Raw genomic sequence first — 23541 nt, forward strand, 5'->3', positions numbered from 1 at the left:
TATTGCCTGTGAGTTTGAATCATTGTCCTGTCTGGCAGATCTAGATTTGCAAGATTTAACAAGCTTCTAAAGCACAACCCCACACCTTCGTCAAGTCATATCGTCTGTGTGAATAAGTAAAACACATAATTTGTATAATGCATTAATTAAAATTTATTTAAAATGCTCATCTCTGCATACTGGTACTAAATATTGTACAAATATTAAGTCCCGTTATCACCAATGAGTTATACTGTAGCCATTGTTTCTTGTATACATTTTGTACTAACGTCTTAGTCTCCACCAGATTTCATTGCAGGCTGAATATAGAGTAGAAATCTGCCTGAAAATAATGCGGCTGACATGGGGAGTTGACCAGCTATAGAGGGCCCAGTTTGCCTGCGACTACTAACGTCTTACTCACAACGGCAATGGCGTTTTAAAAGTAGATGGTGCCTCCATAGTTGTTTGCCCAAGTGCACGAAAAAAACACTTGCACCATCTAAAATTACATTACACTGTATGCTTCACTTAATTAAAGGCATGCTATGTGGGAGATGACACTTTGACATTTCCTTTATCTGACTCGCAATAAGCTGAAGTGAAAAGGTCGCTTCATTCTATGCCGACGTCATTCCGTGCCGGATCAGCGCTCGGAAATATCTATTAAAGTTGCCGTCCGGTTTGTACCTCAAAGGTGATAATACATTGACTGTGCAAATCCTAAATCTTAAAGGGAGGTTTCCTTCGCTATGTAGAGAAGTTACCAGTCGTAGTCATACATGTAGTGCATAGGTGGGGGAGGGAATGGCTGCTGTCATTGCTGCTAACTCTAATTTGCGAAGACTCGTCTAGAACAGATCAGTGACGGGCTTTCTAACACTGAAAGCTTCTTCTTTGTTTTCGTGACAACGCGTTACGCTCGAAAATTACTAACATTTTGTTCAGAAAGTGGTTTGTTGTTGAGTGGAAAAATACACATAGCGTTACGTGTCAAGATTGGACCAATAGGTGGGGTAAGATATGGGCAAGGCAAGATTGTCAGTTACAGTAGATCTGTACGTTTATTTCTGCAATAACTGAAAAGCGATGAGAAGTTGAATTTATATAACGATAGGTTGTATCTGTTAACCGTGTCCATTCAGTATGACCTGTACCTAGCCAAGTGTGGCAGAAATGTGCAATATAATAAAGGTCTTCATTCATTCATTATTCACAATAGGTTTATTCAGGTGGACAACATAAGCCTATAATGAGACCGTACTTCACTCAAATATGTTGTAGTTCGATGAGTTTCAATGTAGCCGATTGTCAGAGCCACATTATTTTTCCTTGTGAATTTGCAATTGAACCATCAGATGTTGGCTTCAATATTAAGCAAGCTGTGATGTTTGTCGGGATGAAATGTGGCCCCTCCCATGCCAGATGTGAAAGTTAATAGTGACTCACCTTGGTGAATAATGAGGTTAGACGTGATTTAATGCAGAAGTAATTATGTGTGGCCTCTTGCGGCAGTCTAGACGTGTTCAATACTAAAAGTTTAAGTAGTAAAAGATTTAGATATTTTTGTCACGTTTAAGCTTCCAGCCTCTAGGTAGTTGCGTTTCAGTGCAGGATCTTGATCGTCACAGCTCCTTTTTTTAAGATATGGTGACGAAGTACTGGCACATTGCATGATGAGTTGTTAATGATTTCAGCGGAGAAACTTTGTGAAAGAAGTGAAATAAGTGTATGGAATTTAATAGCTAGGCCCTGCCAACCCCCACCCAGTTTATTTATCTATCCAGAGTAACGTTATGTCTCAGTTCTACGGATCTGTTTTTCAGACATTCCTGGGCACATACATGTAAAAATACAGTAATGGAGACAAACACACAATGATATACACATGCGCTATTTTTTATTATCACATTTCAGATTATAACTGCTTCATTGGTAATTCAACTGCTACATTGGTAAAGTTTGTTTGCCACAATAGCCTATACGACAATCGGGCATGGGAACATGTACAGCCGGCCGGGTCAGCTAATCGGTCACCCGAGTCTGTGTCCGGTGGGCCGATCTGTTATCATTGGCTTCGCTGCCAATTATATAACCATATGCCAATCGATAACCTTAATATAACGTGTAAACATTCCCGGCATCCAGTACGTGTTGGCGAACAGGTACGCCAGCTTCAACCACATTCCACCAGATTCGGACCGTTCAAATCTTGCTCCATCATGGATGCCAATATTTCTGTCCTCCGAAGAGGAGTTACTTTGACCTTAAGTGTATCTTCATCCCTAAAATGGTTCGTTTGAGCACATAACATTATCATGTAAAGCATAAAGATACAATACAGCTAAAGAAAATTATGTGCTTAAAATCATGGGCCCTAGCTATAGCCTTGCTACACATTCTGTCATTCTCACGGCATTTCCCTCGACCACGTCCAACATCCCAAGCTCCCTTTTGTTTCAAGAAACTAAATTGGTTAAAAGATTTCCTAACAAACAGGGAGCAAACAGTAGTGGTGGAAGGGAAGGCTTCGGATCCAGTTAGAGTAGCGTCAGGAGTTCCGCAAGGAACTGTCCTGGGACCATTGCTATTCCTCCTGTATATTAATGACCTACCAGATCAGCTTAATTCAAAGGTGAGGTTATTTGCCGATGACTGTCTGTTGTATGTAGAGCTGTCTACACAGAATGACTGACACCTTTTACAAAAAGACGTAAACACGCTGGAAGAATGGCAAAGCAAATGGCTAATGCAGTTTAACCCCCCAAAAATGCTACATTATGCATATATCAAACAAACGAACCCGACATATAACTAGCTATCTGTTCTGTGGTCAAGCTTTGGCAACAACAAAAACCCACCCGTATCACATTGGTGTTACATTGACAAGTGTGTTAACAACATCACTGCGAAGGCCAAACAAACATTGGGAGTGCGTGATTAGGCGCAATCTGTGGTCAAGGGTAAAATCACTTGCATACACGTCGCTTGTAAGACCAAACCTAGAATATGCAGCGACAGTATGGGATCCATATACAAAGAAAGACAAAGATAAACTGGAAAGGGTACAGGACCAAGCTGTAAGATTCTGCACGAACAACTATCAAAGGGATGCTAGTGTAACGGAAATAAAAAGAAACCTACAGTGGGGGGCGCTGGAAGACAGACGTAGAATGTCCAGACTGTGCATGATGTACAAAATGACTAATAAACTGGTGGATGTACCAACCACTAAGTATCTGATACCAGCCCAGAAAAGAAAAGAAACAGTCATGCCTTCAAATATCAGAGTTATCAACCAAGAATTGAGTTATTCAAAAACTCGTATTTCCCCAAAACTATCGTAGACTGGAACTCGTTGCCACCAAGCACAGTTGGGGCATCATCACTAGAAATCTTTAAACAACTCCTGCAATCAAATTGCAAAGATTGAGTGTAACAAGTCGTTCGGTGTAATATAGCTAGCTGCCGCCGCGCCGCGTGCCTGCGAAGCTGGTGTGTTACGCCGAAGGGCGGTTATACCGGCTATGTCGATACAAATACATATACAGATACTGATACAGAATAAATGTAATTGACTGAGACGAAAATAAATGGTTTGTCCTGTAACCAATGAGGCCTAAACATCACTTTGGCTCCCTATGTCTGACTGGAAGATTTACAGCGAAAACTACAAATGCAGATTCAGGGCACAAACAATAAAGTGGCTTCGAGGTCAGCTTTGATCAGTTTACTAACCGTATTTGCCTTTAAATTAAAATAAATTTCCGTTTATTTTACGCAAAAATAGAACCATGCAAAGATCCGGCCACCTTCAATTCATGGTCACTAATGTGTATAAATACAGGCCGCAGACACCACTAGAACTCGTCCGTCGAAGACTAGCTCAGATACCCGTTGTCCTGTACGTACAATCTGCTGAGGAGTTCAAGATGTTTAAGCTGGCTGTGGTTCTGCTGATGGTTGTGGCGGCGAATGCCAAGACCTACGAGAAGTGTGAACTGGCGAGAGAGCTGGTGTCTCGTGGCCTGACTTCACGATCTCAGGCCGGAGAATGTAAGTACTGAAATCTCAACGTAAGCACTATCCAGGCAGTCTTGTGATAGTGACCACCACGGCATCAGAGCCAACGCCCATTCTTTCCCTAGATTTAAACATTAAGAATTCTATTTTTCGAGGTTTCGGCTTCAGCTTATCCTTGACGTGTTTTCGCGCGTTTCTACCAGGCTTTCTTTTTTTTTTCTACCGGTATTTTTGTTTTCGTCTGCCCAGCTGGTTGTGTATTGGATACTGCTCAGCCAACTTGATATTGTCTTGCCAATTTTATACTGTCCCGCCATTTTGATACTGTCTTACCAATTCGATACTGTCTTGGTAATTTTACACTTTCTTTCTAATTCTATATTGCCTTATATCCGCCAAAAGATCCGCCACAAGCCCACACACTCAGTGAATCTCGCGTTCCTCTGTCCTTCCCTGTGTACTACGAAGACCCAGAACGACAAGATGGGGAAGCTGTGCTATTGGTTTCTTGTAACAAGTACCAGTCAATCCTCTAAGCACATTTTGGCACGGTTCTGGATCGACACGCTTTGTGAAACCATGTATTCCGTCGGCACTGCGGATGTTGTCCTCAGCCTCAACGAAATATTGTATCACTTGGCCACGTGTTTCCCTTTACGAGCGCTACTTCACTACTCTCAACTCCTGAGCATGACTTAATCTCCTTTAGCTATTGGGTTACTCCTGTGTAGTTTATATTTACCTCTAGCGTTGGTATTAAACGTAAATACGTAGATATCCAGATACAAGTGATGACAAACCACACGTGACGTTCCTACAGGGATCTGTCTGGTGCAGCACGAGAGTAGCTTCAGGACCGGCGCGCTGGGCGGCCCGAACGGGGACGGTTCCTACGATCACGGGCTGTTCCAGATCAACGACTACTACTGGTGCGACAACGGCGGACCACACAACGACTGTGGCGTTTCCTGTTCCAGTAAGTATGGATACAATAATTTTTACGACTCTCGGTGGGAAATGTGCTGATGTTGACACATTAGCGCACCAGATCCGTAGTGTATTTTCGTCCAACGTTCTAACCGTTGCGGCACCGACGCCACAGTACTTTTGGATAAATACAACATAAATCGAGTAAACCATGATCACATGTACACATGGAACGTAGATAACGCTGTTTCGGTGTTTGCTGTTCCTTTAGTGATGTTCCAGCTGTCACCACGTGGAATCAATGTGGAATATATGAGTCATATATGTGAATATGGTGGGAATGTGATCTTTTGTGAATGTCATGTATACTTGTTTTCGATGTTAGCCTTTGGTATCGCCCGACTTTGATTTATGGACCTGCTTTTGTTTTAACGCATCGGATTTTATTGACTGTTGTCCACCTAGGCCTGACTTCATGAAATCATGTCTTGTCATGTGTAACTGTATGCTGGGCTCCATTGGAAAGCAGCTACAAGCTGAATGGGCTATCCAGCAGCCGTTTTATGATGAAATAGATAAATAAAATTATAAATAGATACACATGCTATTCCCATAGTTGCAGTTGATAATCACTTTTCCTTCTCTCGTTCCCAGACCTCCGTGACAACAGCATCGCTGATGACGTGCGCTGCGCCAAGCTGATCTACCAGCGTCACGGCTTCAACGCCTGGTCAGTTCACAGTTCTGTCCTAGCTGTAACGACTATCGACACTGTTTTATCCTTACTTCATACATACATCGCTCCTGTAGTACTGTGCTTATTGTTTGAATAGTATACTTAGTAGTGCATTGCTTTTAGTTTTGTCTGTACATTTGCAAAACAGATTAAGAAATTTAAAAAAAAACTACTGTAACTCTGTAACAGGTATGGCTGGATCAACCACTGCCAGGGCCACAACAACGCCAACCTCGTCAACGGCTGCTTCTAAACATCACGTCATCAGAAACGTCATCATGACATCACCAGTCACGTGACCGTTGGAGTCGTTTGTCATAACGTCATATCTACTCCAGCATAGTCATCACTGCGATTCCACAATGTTCTGTTTAGATAGGAATCTCATGAATAAAGCATCAGTCGATGATTTCTTGCGTTTGAGTTGAATCATTGTCCCGTTGGGCAGATCTAGATTTCCAATTGACATTTGTCATCTATTAATATTAAGTCGAAAGTTGTCTTTTACAGTTCCGCAACCTTCTTCAAATAATATCATCTGTGCGAATAAACAAAACGGATAATTCGCACAATGCATCACTTCTAATGGGGGAAAGGCATGGTTGCCGTCCCAATTAAAACGGGCATCGTTGCTGTCTCCTAACTGTTTAAAAAGACTAGAACAGTTATAGTGACACAGACATTCTGTCACTGAATGCTTCCTCTGGGTTTCGATGACAACGCGTTACGATCGAAATTTGTTCATAAAGTGGTTTGTGGCTGGGTGGAAAAATACTCATAATGTTACGTGTCAGATTGGGAGCAATAGGTGAAGTAAGTAATGGTCATGACCAGATTATCAGTTACAGTCAGTGCATTATTTAGGTTTATTCGGGTGGACAACATAAACACACGAGACCGTAGTAAATTGAGAAATACGTTGTAGTTCGTTGAGTTTCAATGTAGCCGATTGTCAGAGAGTCTGACTATTTTACTAAGTGCACGGAAATGGGTAATTGCATCAGACATCACGTGACACTGTCGTAAGCTATGATGTTTGTTTTGCTGAAATGTTGCTCCTCCCATGTCAGATGTTAAAGTTCATAGTTCAATGGCCCCAGTGAACGGACAGGTTAGACTTGATTTGATACAGAAGGAATTGTATGTGACCTCGCATGTTGCCTTGTACGGCAGCCTAGACGTGTTCATTATTTTTAGTATTAAAAGATTAAGATGTCACGCGCAAAGTTTCAGCCGTTGGATGGCTGAGTTTCAGTGATGCATTGTAAAGCTTTAGATCTAGAATTTAGTGTAGAGCGATTACTGATGAGAAAGATAACATCGAAGTATGGTCAGAGGTCACCATGACCATAAGTCTTCAACCTTGCCAAATGGTGCGATATTTGTCAAGGTCACAATAATTGAACTGCAGAACCTGCGCGTGCCTCGCTCTACTTTTAACAAACGTCGAGAAAGTCCTCACATACACGTGCAGCACGGCCATAGGTCACTATGGGTAAGACTCTTCGACCCTGCCAAACGGTACGATATTTTCTCACTTTTAACATGACCAGATCATGACATATCAAAAACGTAAGTCCCACTGCAGTACAATTACAAGCTGTCAGGTGGTCCGAAATCTGATCATTTCGAGGTCTTGTTAAGGCCTACGAACAAACGTAATATGAAGACAACTCATCTAAGCCTTCTTGAGTTATGGTGTTATCAGACGGACACGCGCAAGAAAGCCCCCGAAAACATAACACGACCTTTTGGCGAAGATATTTTTGTTTGCCAACAAAGTCTACGTGAGTGCGGCGCGGGAACCTCTGCAGCCGGCCTGGTCGGTCACATGAGCCTGTGTCCGGTGGGCTGATCCATTATGATTGACGATAACCTTCGTAAACATTCATATACATGTAAACGTGCACGTGCTAGGCACCAGGTATGGCCTGCGTCAACCACTTTCAAACAAATTCATCCCCATGGCTGCTAGCCCCCTCAGTATGGCTACCTTTATCCCTAATACGGTTTGGTTGAGCAAGATAACATTAAGAAGATCGGGATCTGCAGTTGAATAGAAGAGGAGCTAATTCAATGTTTTGTCCTATAACCAAGGAGGTGTAAACCGTCTTGCTATATCCAAGACGCACATCACGTTCAAATTGGTTTCGTATGTCCAGCAGAAGATAGTGAATCATGGTGTACAGTGACAACTAGATGACTTTCAAATGCAAGGCGCTAAGAATGAAAGGCTTTCAGGTCAACTTCAGATTGCTAAGTTAACCATATTTGCCTTTATAGATTCCGTTTGTTTTACGCAAAAATAGAACTATGCAAAGATCCGGCCACCGCCAAGTCATGGTCACGAATGTGTATAAATACAGGGCTTCTACACCGTTATAACTCGTCCGTCGAAGACTAGCTCAGATCCTGTTGTGTCCCTTACAAGCTGCTGAGGAGTCCAAGATGTTTCTGGCTGTGGTTCTGCTGGGGTTGGTGTGCGTGGCGAATGCCAAGACCTACGAGCGCTGTGAGCTGGCGAGAGAGCTGGTGTCTCGTGGTCTGACTTCACAGTCTAATGCCGGCGACTGTAAGTACTCGGTCTTAAAGTTAACATTTCATGTCCGAGTTGCCAATTTAGTACTGACTTGTGGCCACCAAAATATCTGTTCGGAGATTTATCAGCTTCCGAACAAGGCCACACACTTGTTGCATCTCGCTATTTGGTTATCTTTTGTAAGAGGACCCACAACGCATCGGCTTTTGGAAAGATGTGCTATGTACAAAGGCCCACAACGACAATATGTGAAAGATGGCCATGGGTTTCTTTTTTACGAGCGCCGATTCACTCTTCTCATGGGTTCCTGATCACGACTTTATAGCTTTTAGGTTATTTTGTTGTATTCCATATATACCTCTAATGTTGGGATTGATTGAAAATACGTAGATCTGACAATAAAGGCAATAAGCACGAATGAAAACAACTGCTGACGAAGCACACATGGCACTCCCACAGGGATCTGTCTGGTGCAGCACGAGAGCGGCTTCAGGACCGGCGTGAGGGGCGGCCCCAACTGGGACGGTTCCTACGATCACGGGCTGTTCCAGATCAACGACTACTACTGGTGCGACAACGGCGGACCACACAACGACTGCGGCGTTTCCTGCTCCAGTAAGTCATGGGAAAATACACCACATATCATCTGATGCCCTCTTTTAAGTCTCATGGTTCAAATCACGTGAATCATGAGCGCCACCGAACATTGGTAGATATAGATAATCCAGTTGTCATCAAATGCAAATGGGTGTAAGATTTATATGAATCTGGCGGTGATTTTATGTAAATGCAATGTCAGGGTAGAGACTCCGATCTGGTAGAATCGGCGATTCTACCGTTAGATATAATATAGAGTTCGCGATCGGAGTGTTTGAGTTTCTTTTGACAGACACTCCGATCGGGTTCTCTACCAGTAGAATCACCAGTTCCCCAAGATCGGAGTATCTACCCTGACAGATACTTGTTGTTGAACATTACAATTGCTACATTATATTACATTTGTTAGTCTTTTTTTTGTGGCCAATTCACATGTTATTACCATATTTGCTGTTGATGTACTCACTTTTCCTCATCTCGCACCATCTCAGACCTCCGTGACAGCAACATCGCTGATGACGTGCGCTGCGCCAAGCTGATCTACCAGCGTCACGGCTTCTCTGCCTGGTCAGTTCTCAGTCCTGTCGTTTTAGTAACGAGTAACGACACCGTTTTATCTTAAGTTTATATAATATGTATCTTATTTATTGTTTGATTGGTATACGTAGTAATACGTAGATTTTGGTTCCTTGTATGTATTAACATGTAATATTTGCACATGTATTTTGTCGTTTTTATTGTTGCTATGGTTTCGAGTCCTAACGAGACCCTAAATAGGGTTGGTAACCTGTGCACGAACATTGCCTGTGCAATCCAGGAAGTAACGCAGGCGTTAAATACAAACATTGATCGTACAAGGCAATAAAGAACCTGTAACTCTCCGACAGGTACGGCTGGCAGAACAACTGCCAGGGTAGCGTCAGCAGTTACGTCAGCGGCTGTTGGTAAACATCACGTCATCATCACGTCACCGTAGGGGCGGAGTCGTTCGTACGTCGTCATGACGTCACATCGACTCCAGCACACGTCACGTCACGGCAATTCGTTCTGATTCTCCGTGTTTCGATCTTTGATAGGAGTCTCATGAATAAAGCATCAGTCACATATTTTTGCGTGTGAGTTTGAATCATTCTACCGTCGGACATATGGCTAGGTAGAACGTGCTGAACAAGTTACTGCCACAAACTAAATGTTATTTAGATTTTCACGAGTGACTTTATACATAATATTCTGACAAATAAAAGTAATACATGCACCCTAAGTAATAGTTGTATTTCCCTGTTGATTTCCACTACTCCACACCTCCCCAAATAATGTTGTCCTCGCAAATAAGGAAAACACCTAATTTGCATAATATATGAAATGTCATTTCTGAGTACAAATCATACAAATCTCAAGTCACCCTTTTTAACAATGAGTTACTCTAACTGTTGCTAACTTTACATTTTGTTACAGTCGTCTTTGTTCACTGAATATTGAATATTGATCAATGAGTTTTTATGTTGTAGGTTTTCATTGGTGTTACAATTATTTTAATCACTGTTGCAGAATTCAAGCTTTGTTCCAACACAAGAAAGGCACTCACCATGAATTTTCGGTCGATCTGGTCAACCTCATCATATGTGTGATGCAATTGCTGACGTCGGAAGCGTGATGACGCCTGGAGTGAATAAAAAAAATGCGGGAATCTCCCTCCGTCACGGTTCAGAGAGGGTCGATGAGTTCCTTTCTTGTGTTGGAACAAAGCTTGAACTCTACAACTGTGGATTCTATCAACCCAGGTAAGCTTTCATTCGAATACTTTAAACGCTATTCTATATAGACATCCATGGATGCGTTTCCATTCTGCTGTTCCCGCGAAGAACTCTCCGAATTGGACTCACTCGGACTGGAAGTGGACTTCCCTGTTGAAGACTTGGTGGTTGTTTGAGAGTCTCCCGCGCAACAGCCGCAATACCTGTGAATTAAGGAGAGCATGTTTTTATATTTTGCAATTGTCTGACCCTGATCTTTTCCCTCATGGCCTCAATGAAAAGCGGCCAGCAATTGGCGGATTTGAGTATTTCATGAAGAATCAGAGGCTCGGGTAAATAAAGGAAGAAACAAATGCTTTTTTACAATGAACTCTACTTTCTTTCTGTGATCCAGATAATGGTATCGATGTCGTTATTTCAATGAATGACTGGCCACCATCCTTTAATACAGTGTCTGTCTGTTACAGCACTAGTTACCATGGCGGCAGCCGTCTGGTTCAGGTCATTGACCTTATGTGTTTGGAGAAGTAGACAACTAAAACAGCCAGAATTGGACTGTTCTACTTACTTGAACCACAGGTTCTGCACTTCCTTCTGCCTCAGACAATGGAAGATGAAAATGAAGAATCCTTGCAGGGAGTTGAAGATGCAAAACAAGTAAGAAAACACAATCCTTCCGTGACTGGAACACAACGGAATGATAAAATGTAAATGAACATACAAACATACATACCTGTTGGAATAAGTACAGCACAGCAAAGGAAATTAACTTGTACATGTCTGTACTGATATTTATGTCATACCTGGCCCACGATAACGTTCGGGCGCTGTCGTTCTGGCTTCCAAACGTTCCATAGAATGATTCGAACGCGTTTCGTGTGCGCCACTTTCGAAAATTCGAATAATGGATTCGAACGTTAGAATTCATCTTGTTACAATTTTTGATTTAGGGACAGCAAATGTTCTCAACTATTGGCAATTTCGCATTGAAATGTGCGTTTTCCTGGATGACGGGTATGGCATGAATGAAATCTGACTGAAAAATTCATATCTGAAGCTCAAAACCCGATCAGGCTCAATATTGAATATGACTTATCTGGATTCCTGACCTGATCATGAAGAATCCGAAGACCCAGGTGAGTCCGACCAGCACCATGACGGCGATGGCGATGCGCAGGTTCTGCCTGGTCGCGCCGCTCTCTGGGTCTGCAACTCGTCCTGCGGAAAGGTGGCAGTGAATCAAAATTAGAGTTGTAAATATGGGCTACAAAGGTTGTGTTACAGGGAAGGTAACGTTACTAATAGGGGCTGTCTTGATTAAGAAAACAGAAAAGGCATGCCGAACTAAAAGTTACAATTGATGCCAATATTCCAGTGGCAAGAAATGCAAGGCTTATCGATTACATGCATGATTCAAGACAATTGAAATGACAGACACAAGACAAATATAATGCCTCCAACATAACACGTTACGTAACGCAGGAACATATTTTTGAGAACTGACCGTCGGTCCTCCCTCCACAGGCCAGCTTGCCGATGACCACGATGTACACAATGACGTTAAACAGTAGCACCAGTCCGGCAGGCAACAGGACACCGTAGTACAGCTGGTTACCCTGCAGCCAGCAACTAGGCAAGAAAAATGGATCCCGTCAAAAATTTCATTAGGTTGATGAATGATTGAATAGCAAAGTATTCACAACCACTTATATATCTTCATAAAGACTATAGAGAACTTTGCTATAAAAATGAATGATAGAAACCACTTCGACATAGAAACCCGTACCCGAATGGGTCTTTGAGAACAAGTTGTAACAAGGGACCATTTGATTTTTTTTATGTTTCTCTCGTTGACTATATCGACATCATTTCCCTGATTTACAGACATTTAAAGTGGACGGAATGGAAACTAACAGACAGTGAAAAGAAAAACTTGCATTTGACTACACATGTACAAGGAGTTGTGTCAAATGGTGGAATGGCTTACATGGGAGAAAACGTTTATCTAGATAGTATAACTTACATGTCAGTGCTCCTGTAGGTCTCCTGTCCATAAGGATATGTGCTGGGCACATCCACAACCAAGGTGGCGATGGCAATGATCAAAGGAAGACCTGAAGTTTGCATTACATTAGCTGTATATTAGGATATTTGCCCAAATAAATACAATGTCTCAAATGAATACAATGTCTTAATGACGACCAAATTATAATGAAGATGGAGATAAACTTCATAGTTGTGCAAGCAGCAACAATAATTAACATCATAACGACAAAAAACTTCCCAGTGTGTACTCGTAAATCAATTATAGATATGACAGTCAAAATACGATTCTACCCACCCCACGCAAATATGGCAGCCTTGAGTATGAGTCTTGAAACGTGTGCCCCCAACACTATGACGAAGGCCAGATACATGTTGAAGGCTTCCACGGCCATCCACATGAAGGCAGCCAGGAGGAAGTAGTGCAGGAGGAACGCCACGACGGTGCAGCCCACCGGAGAGTGGGTAGCGTCGATGCCGGCCAGGAAGAGGATGAGGGTTGCCAGCAGGGCGATGCACAGGTTGGCGAGGATGTGCTGCGGTCGGGTCTGGCGAAGCTGCCTAAAACATATGATAAAATTAACCTTAGATCTTCCAGTCCTCCTGTGCCTACAGGCACCCTAGACATCAAGTTTCTATCTCGACTGGATGGCAGGTGCCTCCTCTGCATCTTTCCATGATAAACTTAATTGCATAACAATTGTGCATGGTACAGGGTATGGCAACTACTGGTACATACATGTAACTACAGGTCTGTATGTGTTAGGCTAATCTAGATAATACGACTGTCCATGAGAACAAATTCCGCTATGCATTAGCATCGAAACAGATTACCTGACTGAAGTAACTACCCAAACAACTTACTTGAATATAAGGTAGGAGAGGAGAGTTAGGCTGAGGCCTGTGATGGACAGGGCAATGCCGATTGTACTGATCAGATCCAGGGCAAAGCTCTGCAAACCGCCATAGATGTCCTGAAATAAAACATGAGTGTTCGCAGCCATTATAAAAGTACGAGCATCTTAGATTATGACACGTCTGAGATGGAAAGATAAAAAAAAGCAAAAAGCATATGGTACAGCAACCAACCACAACTGAGGTGAAACATTATGCTTTTTCAAGTAGTAGCTATAGCTACTACAAATAGTGGAACGCAGCTTCGCTACAGCTCGGGAGCAAATTTTAATGGGGAGCAAACTTAACACTGCCATCACATAGTTCCACATATTTATACTGAACTCCTTGGGTTTTCATGAAAAGCACTGAATACTCTGATATACAAGCTGACAAACCTACCATCAAAACAGCGAAGTTGGTAAGATGGTTGCAGTGGCACACCGCCCTGCCGTTGTCGATCCCGGCAAAGGCACACCCCTCGGCTGACCAGGCGCCGGTCCCTCCTGCAGCCATGAAGTCCCAGTAAACACACCTCACGTTCTTCACTGTGGTGTTTGTACCGTTTTGAACCTGTGGAGAGATTGGGAGCATTGACGAAGACTATCACTTTCAGACGAATACAATTCTTAAAAAAAAGTGTTTGGCAGCTATAGTTTCTCTTTTGCATTTGATCTCCAATCTTTAAATGTGCTGCAGCTTCTATTTTCGTTGTGTCAATTATGTTCTAAAGATCAAAATGAAAATAGCAATGTCAGAACTGATAGATGGGGTCTATAGAGTACTGGTTATCATTTACGTAAATTACTTCAGAAATTTCATTGTAGTTTTTAAACACACTTTACTTATAGTCATACTCATCTGCCAGCAAGACTTCTAAAGATAGTATGTCCTATTGAACTATTTACTTACAAGAGGAATGTATCTTGTCACTACCGGGCTGGACAGATTCTTGAACTCGAAGCCGGTGACCCTACTGGCGATGACCCTGCTGTTGACCCTGGTTGTCGTGCCGGCTGAGGTCTGGTTGGACTGGAACAACCGGCTGTTTCCGTAGACGATGAAATTCAGACGAACTTGCATGTCGCCGGTATCTTGGGAAATACAAACCAGAGAATATATCACTTTTCTTGAAAATAATGTCTTTAAATATAACAAGTTACTCATCGTCATGTCAGGTCTGGGGCCTAGGTGTTTCACCAGATTGTCCCTCGATTTTCGTCTCATTTACTCATAATAAAGTTGCTTTTAACAAAAGGAGACGATTCATGAATATTTCTTAAGACAAACTTACTCTGTGCCAAAAGCCTTCAGGTGCGCATGCTTCGCTTGTGTATACAATGTACCAAAAATAGTTAGCACAGGCTATATACCAGTATCAGCTGTCGCGTGCCCTAGGAGAGCACATTTTACTTAACATTACGCATATCCAACTTTTACAGAGCAATTTCCTCTGTCAGAAATAAACAACAAGCCATTCAACACCCTATGAAAGGGTGTGAAAACATCTATTAGCGATCCCCGCATTGAAGGGGAGTAAGTTGAATACATACAAAAAGATTATAGAAAAGATGAACCAACCAGGTATACTTTTCTTCAGGATGTCGGCGGCAGGCAAGACTATGGAAGCATCCACCTGATCAGTGGGGATGGAGGAGGAGTCAGAATAGGACCGCACCAACCCGTCCTCAAGGTCTTCACTGCCGTCAAGCAATGCGAAACCAACACTGAAATAAAACAAACGAGGCACTTCAGGAGTCATAATGATGATTTGACTGTCCGACGTGTCAGTTACGGGACTGAGTGAGTGAGTGAGTGAGTGAGTGAGTGAGTGAGTGAGTGAGCGAGCGAGTGAGTGAGTGAGTGAGTGAGTGAGTGAGTGAGTGATCAGTGAGTGAGTGAGCGTGTGAGTGAAGATGTGAGCGAGTGATCAGTGAGTGAGTGATCAGTGAGTGAGTGAGTGAGTGAGTGAGTGAGTGAGTGAGTGGAGAGAGTGAGTGATCAGTGAGTGAGTGAGCGTGTGAGTGAAGATGTGAGCGAGTGATCAGTGAGTGAGTGATCAGTGAGTGAGTGAGTGAGTGAGTGAGTGAGTGAGTGAGTGAGTGAGTGAGTGAGTGAGAGGCAGTAGTGGCCAATGTCTAAAATTACCTGTTAACCAGTTCTGCAGCTCCGATCTGGTAGGTTTCCACACCGATGTTTTTCTCGATGCGGCGGAAGCGGTTTGATGTCAGATTTACTCGGTCATTGAACTGCTCAATAGCCCGCACAATTCTGAAGAAAAAAAACACAAATAAATTCCACTAGTAGTATACAAAGTGAAATATTCGTTACTATGATACTTTAAATTCTTTTTCATATTGTAGAGACACGAATACTTACAGGAATCTTCCACCTAACGTGATCTAATGAGTCTATACCTTCTTGGTTATTAAATTTGAATTATGATTAAGTTATTATTTTACCATACATGTAGCCTTTATTGCTTTTGTAAGACAATTATTTTCTGAACAATACATCCACGATGAGAATGTACCAGCTATAAATGTATCTCCTTAATGATCTTGTAATGACCAATCAATACTATTCAGCATTACTTACCTAGAGAGAGATTGATTGTTGGCTTGACTCTGATACAGAACGTCATCATCACTGTTCATGATCTGATCAACCGACACGACCAAGGAATAGCCGACCTGGAGGTTCAAGCAGATATGAGCTTTCATGAAATAAAATCGTCTGAAATATTGCTATACTGACATACATGCAGCCCGTATCCATTAAGACTTGTTACTTACACGAAAGCGCCGTGAATTTTCATTCAATTTAGCAAAACGAAATCAAACCATACATGTTTACTCAGTTCATCATACAACGGCCGGGTAGCCATTCAGCCAGTAGAAGCTGCTTCCAATGGGGCCCAATGGGACATTTACACAGGACAAACATGATTACATTTAGTCAAACAAAAGGTGGACAACAGCCGAATAAAATCCTATGCGTCAAAACAAAAGCATGTCCATAAATCTCAAAGTCGTCATAACGTTACAATGTCACAAGCAATTTTCATGGAACTGTGGGCGTGAACAATTATACTCTTGCCCCGTCAATCACCAAGATTGACAGATCTTCCGGGTACGGATATGGATAGTCAGGCTGTATCCAGATCTGTGCCCGCTCAGGCCTAAGGTATAAAACAAGAGAGGTTCTGGATGCAACTCGGCCTACATTTTCGTCTCCGGTGGTGTTCGCCAGGCTCTCCAGGACAGTGGAGGCGTCTGCGATGTTTTCGGCCATGAGGGAACTCCCGGCGGAGGTTAGGATCTGCAAGTCTGAAGCAACTTCTGCTGCATTTTCTGCCGTTACTGCAACCTGGAAAAAATTATGAACGTTCAAGATAAGTGGTGCTGTCTCCTCTGGTGTTTGCAAGAGAAAACATTTTGAGTAAAAAAATCTAGTTAAGTAATAGGACCCTTATCCCTTATAGGACAATACGATTGTTTTGAAGCATGCATGCCCAACCAATATAGCTACTCATACGAGATGTCAGTTGTCGGCTTCCTGAATTCTTGCCGGCTCCCGGCCAGATTCTGAGGCCTTCAAATTTCTGTTGAATTTCCTGTCAATCATGCTCCCCACCCAAGTGCTGCCAACCTTCAACTTCATGACAAAAAGATACACAAACCCACAGCTCATCTAAGAAAAAAAAACACTGCCATACCCGAAATTATAATAGGATGGCACCTTTCTTCAACCTGGTCTAACAAAGTCCAACGACCCGCATTATGAACGTCTGCTGTACCTGTGCCAGTGTGGACAAGTCCAGCCCACAGTCCAGCAGCTCTGGACTGGCCCAGCTAACTCCGGTCTCAACACTCCCCACACATCTTCGGACCGCCAACGGAATACCCGCTGAAAGTACAAACAACAGATATTAATCACACCAGGTATATTACAGCACCTCATTGTTAAAGATGTGGGGAAAAATCACTTCTCTTGCCTCCTTCAGTCAGTTTTGATCATGGTAAAATCCTAATTGATATAAGCCCTACAGCTTTGGCTATGGCAGAACAGTTCTACGTATATGAGAATGACAGTCTCTGGAAATGAATTCATTTTTTAAAATCTCACATGGCATTAATGAGACTGATTTTCAACGACTAGTGAGACATTCACATTAACACACAATAAATCACAAAACGTTTCATTCATCATCTGTCTTAATTAAGCTTTAGGTAGGAAGATGATTCTGTCAGTACCAACTTTGTCAAAGACGCTGTTGTTTAAAAATGTTATCGAGACATCAGATCCAAACATACACACACATTACACGAAGTACAGCAAACCATTACATTTACATGTTCTTCAAAGTTCCTCACCACTTTCCGTGTTGTTGGCACACGTTTCGTTTGAGTACGCATGCGTGTCTGCGGCAGAGTCTGGAAAGGTCAGGTTCACGAAGTTGACGAAGGTGTCAATTACGGTCACCGTTCCGCCGTAACACGTGGCTGCGGGAGCAAGAACAGATGTTACTATAGAATATATATAGAACCTAAATGCACGACAATTGTACAAGGTACAACGTATGACAACAACTACTGAACAAAGTACAAAAAGAAAATGTATAGAATAAAAATTAACATCATAATTACTGAACATCAAGAGATAATCAGATAAGAGTTTACAATAGGCATTTTTTTACTTATTACCTTCGTCATATTTTCTCAATATAACTCAAACTATGAGTCATAAAGACTGAAATGAATTGTCTTAATATCTGGTAGGTCTTGATGAGTCCTTGAAATGATTAGATGTTTGGCTCCCTGGCAGCTTGTCATGGTACTGAAGCCGGGTCTTGATATCTCATGATCTATCCATTTGTTACTGTCGTATTGCACGGTTGTAAGTTCAGGGTTATATACAATTCAAATTTCAAGATCAACTTCTTTATTTGACTTTTCCATTGAGAGAAAACACAATGGAGTGGTAGTATTTACACCGAATGTGAGAAAAATTTTTTTTGTGTGTGTGTGTGTCGTATTTAGAAAATATTAGATTAGTGTGACAGGCTAAATAAAAGTTCTTAACGGGAACTATGCGGCTCCAGATTCTCTGAGGGACGAATGTGATGTCGGTTAGCTTGAGCTGGAATGAATCCCCTCTACTACTAGTATACAATATAAACCATTACATTGTAAAAGAGTTTACTTACTTGGAGGGGTTTTAGTTGTTGTCGTGTTTTTCATCGGCGTCGTCGGGATGGCTGTGGTTACTGTGGTTATTGCTGTCGTTGAGTAGGTCGTTGTTGTGAAAGTCGTCGGTACGTTTGACGTCGGCAGGGTGGTTTTCTGGGTTGTTAGAGCTGTCGAGATGACCGTGGTTGGATCTACTGCTGCCGTTCGGAAGGTCGTCGGAATTTGTGTCGTCACCCGGCCGCGGGTGGTTTTGTCCGTTGTAAAGTGGGTTGTTTGAATTGTCGTTTCCTCGGTTGTTTGGAATGTTTTCTGGGTTGTTATAGCTGTCGTATTTACTGCCATCCAGGGTGTTTTGTATATGTACAGGAAACAAATCATCAGAAACCCTTCGTAAGACACACTTCTTTACCATAAACGATCGGTGCAGGCATAAAAATGCTCAAAAGTATGCCGTCACCATGTCTTATGTTAAATGATATAATGTGGAATAGAGAAAATGTAGAATTGTGGATACCCAGTTAACACAGTCAAACGATGATTACAATTAATTTACGACAACTTCCAAACAAGAATTCATAATTTCCATGAAGTTGGAGTGATGTCATCATATTTGTGTACATCTATATCGGTCGTCTGTAGATTTTAGACATGTACGAACCAACGTCACCACAAAGTAGTGTAGACATATTGTGTTCCCTCATGTTTCTTCGTCTCCTCCTTCTCCTGCCATTTCTTTAAATGGATTCATCTCTGCCATTTTCCGGCCAAATAACACGAAATTTGGCATGAAGGTAGAGTGGGCAAATACCCCGACGCGTTTTTTTCATTTTTTTGAAAAATTGTTTTATTTGGTTTTTTTGGCCATTTTCAGGCAAAAAATATACATTGAGATCTGGTTCCCAGGTACTAAAACCAAATGACCTGAAATTTGGTATGGGGATACCTTGGACATATGTCTACAAAAAGTCATTCAAGCTTTTGACATACACCACTTTAAAATTGGGAAAAATAAGGCTTTTTGGCTATTTTCGGACCCAAAATGTACATTTTTGGCTCCTTTGCCCTAATATTAAATCTGAATGACCTGAAATTCGGTATGGGGATACCTTGGACACGTGTCCAAAGAATACCATTCACGCTTTTGACATATACCACTTTAAAATTTTGTAAAATAGGGCTTTTTTGCTATTTTCGGACCAAAAATGTACATTTTTGGCTCCTGTGCCCTAATATTAAATCCGAATGACCTGAAATTTGGTATGGGAATACCTTGGACACATGTCCAAAGAATGTCATTCACGATTTTGACATACACCACTTTAAAGTTATGTAAAATAGGGCTTTTTGGCTATTTCCGGCATTGGAAGGTTCCATTTCTGCATAGGGGTGTAGACTATTGGCAGCCATCGTAGGATAGATCCATTTTCGGTATGGGGGATAGGGTGAAGCCATCTGCTGCATTTGCTCTCAAGCAAATGTCGGCCTTTCTAGTATTAGATTGAATTTTAGGGGAAGCCAATGCAGGCAAATAAAAGGAAGGAAACATAGCAGAACTATTAGTAAGGGCTAAAAACACACACAAAAGACTGTATCTGCTATTTGCTTATCTGTGTAGGTAGAATACCTCATTTCAATAAATAACGTTGGAATGAAGTAAAACTTGTGTTAGTTTGTTAAACCCGTCCTGCCATTTGAAAATACAAGAAAGATTTATAACCCGAGTTTCACGTGCTCATATCTTTACAAAATGATGTTAACCTTTCTTTACGACAGACAAGTTATAGATATTTTCGAAAACGATCCTTCAAACGGTTTTTAGTTTAATTATCCTCTTTCCAACATTTTGAACAAGAGTTCCGAGATCTCATACCTCCATGAAATATGGGCTTGCTTTGTCCTCATTCATTATGCAAATAAATTCTACATTAACATAATATATGCATAGCGATGTAAACCTTTAAGTAACTTACACATGTTACGAGGTATAAAATTCCCATCATTCACCAATAAGGATTCACAGAATTTTCACATTAATTATGCAAATTAGGTCATCATTTGCATAATTGGTATCTGTTGATGTTCTACCTGTCACAAATTAAATAGATTACATGTATAGCAGTACCATTATATGAAACACTGTAATTATATAATTTCCTCATTAATTATGCAAATTAAGTCCTCATTTGCATAATTTGCATTTAATCATGTACAACTGTCTCTCAGGTACCTACACATCAAAAATGATGAAAATACGTTGTTCCAATATGGGCTTATTGGCTTTGAAAGTTTTTACCAGAAACTAACCTGCAGTTCCAGAACAAGCTGCTAGGGGGACATAACTTACGCCACTTATTCCTGACAGGATAAGCTATCCGTCACCAAAAAGTCAAGACCATAGCTTGTTCAGGACAAAAGATACAAAAACCGGAAGTTATGCTGCAGTACCAAGGTCATCCACCAGGAGGCCCATACTTGACCTTGACCTTTGTCTTTCCAAGACTTACCATCATACCTAATATCATCACAATCCATAAAGGCATTCTGAAGTTATGCTGACTACAGGACTTAATTTGCATAATTAATGAGGACTCGGCACTCTTGTATTTCAATGAACCAACAAGAACATATTGTAGATACTAACTCTACCAGCAAATGATATTTCCTAACAGCAGAAGGGTGAACAAATGTGCAACCAAATATGTTTGCTCTTACCAAAACAGTTTACTCCGTCCCCGATGTAACCGTTGTTACAGGTACAGATGAAACTACCCTCTGTGTCAGTACAGGTTGCCTCAGTGTGGCAGTTGTCTGTGTCAGTTGCACATTCGTCGATATCTGTGAAGTTAAACCACATACGTATCAATCTTACACTGATACACATTTATTACCTCCATGAAAAATGGAGGTATTTTTTGGCGTGTCTGTCTGTATGTCTGTGTGTGTGTCTGTCTATGTGTGTGTCTGTCTGTGCGTGTGTCTGTCTGTGTGTTTCCGCAACTTTGTAGTCAGCATAACTTCAGAACGCCTTTATGGATTGTGATGATATTTGGTATGATGGTAAGTCTTGGAAAGACAAAGGTCAAGGTCAAGTATGGGCCTCCTGGTGGATGACCTTGGTACTGCAGCAGAACATCCGGTTTTTGTATCTTTTGTCCTGAACAAGCTATGGTCTTGACTTTTTGGACTTGACAGATAGCTTATCCTGTCAGGAATAAGTGGCGTAAGTTATGGTCTCGGACCGGAGTTTCCCTCCGTATTTCGAGCAATTTGACACCCTCAGCCCGACGGGCTATCATTTCTGTACTAAACGCGGGTCGGAATTTTTCACTCTTTTGGTGGAAAGGGGTGCCGTGCCGCTTATCAATACACTTGATTGATATCTTCTGCACCCAATTTATTTAGGGGTAAATAAGGCACATCAAAGTACATTTTTAAAAAAGGGGTAATTTTTTTCGTCATTTTTAACCACGGCTGCATGGAAAAAACGAATTTTCCCAGGGTAACGGCTTAGTACTCGAAGAAGCTCAGAACCTAATGTTTCCAAAATTTGAATTTAATTAAAATCGATGCGATAAGTTTATCGCTATCTTCGATGGCCCGAACACACCCAGAACGCATATAGAACGTACAATCCCGGCGGTCAGGCGAAAAGGCCACATAACCATCCGCGCGGACGAATACCAGGAAGTCTTCGCTGGACCACCAACATTACGCCACCTATAAAGGCTACAACTAACAGGCTTTTCAGAAAATACAAATATATGTACACAGATAATACGATTTCAGGGATATCGCGGCCAAAACATACCATTCAAAGTCACGTTTCCGGCGATTTACTGCGCACTTACTTAGACTCTGGTCAGAATTAAACTCCGACCCGGAACCTTATGTCCCCCTAACAGCTTGTTCTGGAACTGCAGGTTAGTTTCAAAGCCAATAAGTCCAGATTGAAACAACGTATTTTCATCATTTTTGGTGTGTAGGTACCTGAGAGACAGTTGTACATGATTAAATGCAAATTATGCAAATGAGGACTTAATTTGCATAATTAATGAGGAAATTATATAATTACAGTGTTTCATATAATGGTACTGCTATACATGTAATCTATTTAAACCACATTAAAGTTAGCCCTCCTTTCGGCCTTCGATTCGCAACCTTCGATTGAGCCTTCGATTCGAATGGTAGGCACTATTTCGGATACGTCTCAGGCGCGGAAGCATTCTACTGTCCCACATATGCAAATGAGCACGCATACAGTATGTAAATAGACATTGCACATACGTATGTCAAACCAAACCACAACCTTTCAGACTCTGTATTCATTTCATTAAATAATCGTCTAATCTTTAACTACCAAATGAGTTTTAATAATATTTAAGTGGTCGATACTATCGAAATGAATCAACGTACATGGATTCATCTTCACGTCAAAGATTCAAGAATGCCGTCCAGGACCGCACCCGACATGTTTCAATTAGACGCCTTGTTGCAAAGTAACGAAATAATTTTCTGTATTCAAATGTTTTTAACAATCTTTTAGCGGTCTATACCATCAGATAAAACTGATAAAACTAACGTACATTACGAAGTTTAGACGTCATGACGTCATAGATTAAACAATATGGATTTTCGAGGATCGCAACACTAGTGGATGCATAGAGAATTAACGCCATGTTGCAAAGTAACGGAATAATTTCTAGAAACCAAATGTCTTTTAAAAATTCTCAAGAGGTCCATACCACAAAATTCGACTGATAAAACCAACGCACATTGCGTCATTTGGACGTCATGACGTCATATATTCAACCATACAGATTTCTAGGGCCAGAATCCCTGTTTATATAATTATATTCA

At 41.5% G+C, this 23541-nt stretch overlaps 3 protein-coding genes across 3 annotated transcripts in view; 2 read left to right on the forward strand and 1 right to left on the reverse strand.

Annotated features, from left to right (window-relative positions):
* Nucleotides 1-3826: 3826 nt before the first annotated feature.
* Nucleotides 3827-6074, forward strand: LOC109482620 (lysozyme c-1-like). Its single transcript, XM_019785423.1, has 4 exons — nt 3827-4035; nt 4823-4978; nt 5584-5659; nt 5855-6074. The coding sequence occupies exons 1-4, from the start codon at nt 3912-3914 to the stop codon at nt 5916-5918; spliced, it is 420 nt and encodes a 139-aa protein (XP_019640982.1). The 5' UTR covers nt 3827-3911; the 3' UTR covers nt 5919-6074.
* A 1956-nt stretch (nt 6075-8030) lies between these two features.
* Nucleotides 8031-9907, forward strand: LOC109482622 (lysozyme c-1-like). Its single transcript, XM_019785427.1, has 4 exons — nt 8031-8237; nt 8664-8819; nt 9293-9368; nt 9689-9907. Exons 1-4 carry the CDS (start codon nt 8114-8116, stop codon nt 9747-9749), a joined length of 417 nt encoding a protein of 138 aa, XP_019640986.1. The 5' UTR covers nt 8031-8113; the 3' UTR covers nt 9750-9907.
* Nucleotides 9908-10318: 411 nt separating this feature from the next.
* LOC109482243 (adhesion G-protein coupled receptor G7-like) overlaps nt 10319-23541 on the reverse strand; it is a 28125-nt gene continuing 14902 nt past the window's right edge. Inside the window, exons 3-19 of the mRNA XM_019784935.1 lie at nt 21397-21519; nt 18702-19019; nt 17869-17997; nt 17292-17401; nt 16718-16861; nt 16091-16185; nt 15641-15763; nt 15074-15219; nt 14405-14586; nt 13895-14065; nt 13463-13572; nt 12897-13159; nt 12579-12669; nt 12060-12184; nt 11665-11773; nt 11124-11237; nt 10319-10758 (exon numbers count right to left, since the gene is read on the reverse strand). Coding sequence (XP_019640494.1) covers nt 10611-10758; nt 11124-11237; nt 11665-11773; nt 12060-12184; nt 12579-12669; nt 12897-13159; nt 13463-13572; nt 13895-14065; nt 14405-14586; nt 15074-15219; nt 15641-15763; nt 16091-16185; nt 16718-16861; nt 17292-17401; nt 17869-17997; nt 18702-19019; nt 21397-21519 — 2501 coding nt within the window. The 3' untranslated portion in view covers nt 10319-10610. The remainder of the gene's footprint in view (nt 10759-11123; nt 11238-11664; nt 11774-12059; nt 12185-12578; nt 12670-12896; nt 13160-13462; nt 13573-13894; nt 14066-14404; nt 14587-15073; nt 15220-15640; nt 15764-16090; nt 16186-16717; nt 16862-17291; nt 17402-17868; nt 17998-18701; nt 19020-21396; nt 21520-23541) is intronic.

Source organism: Branchiostoma belcheri, unplaced genomic scaffold (assembly GCF_001625305.1).
Source record: "Branchiostoma belcheri isolate BF01 breed outbred unplaced genomic scaffold, Haploidv18h27 scaffold6, whole genome shotgun sequence".
NCBI lineage: Eukaryota > Metazoa > Chordata > Leptocardii > Amphioxiformes > Branchiostomatidae > Branchiostoma > Branchiostoma belcheri.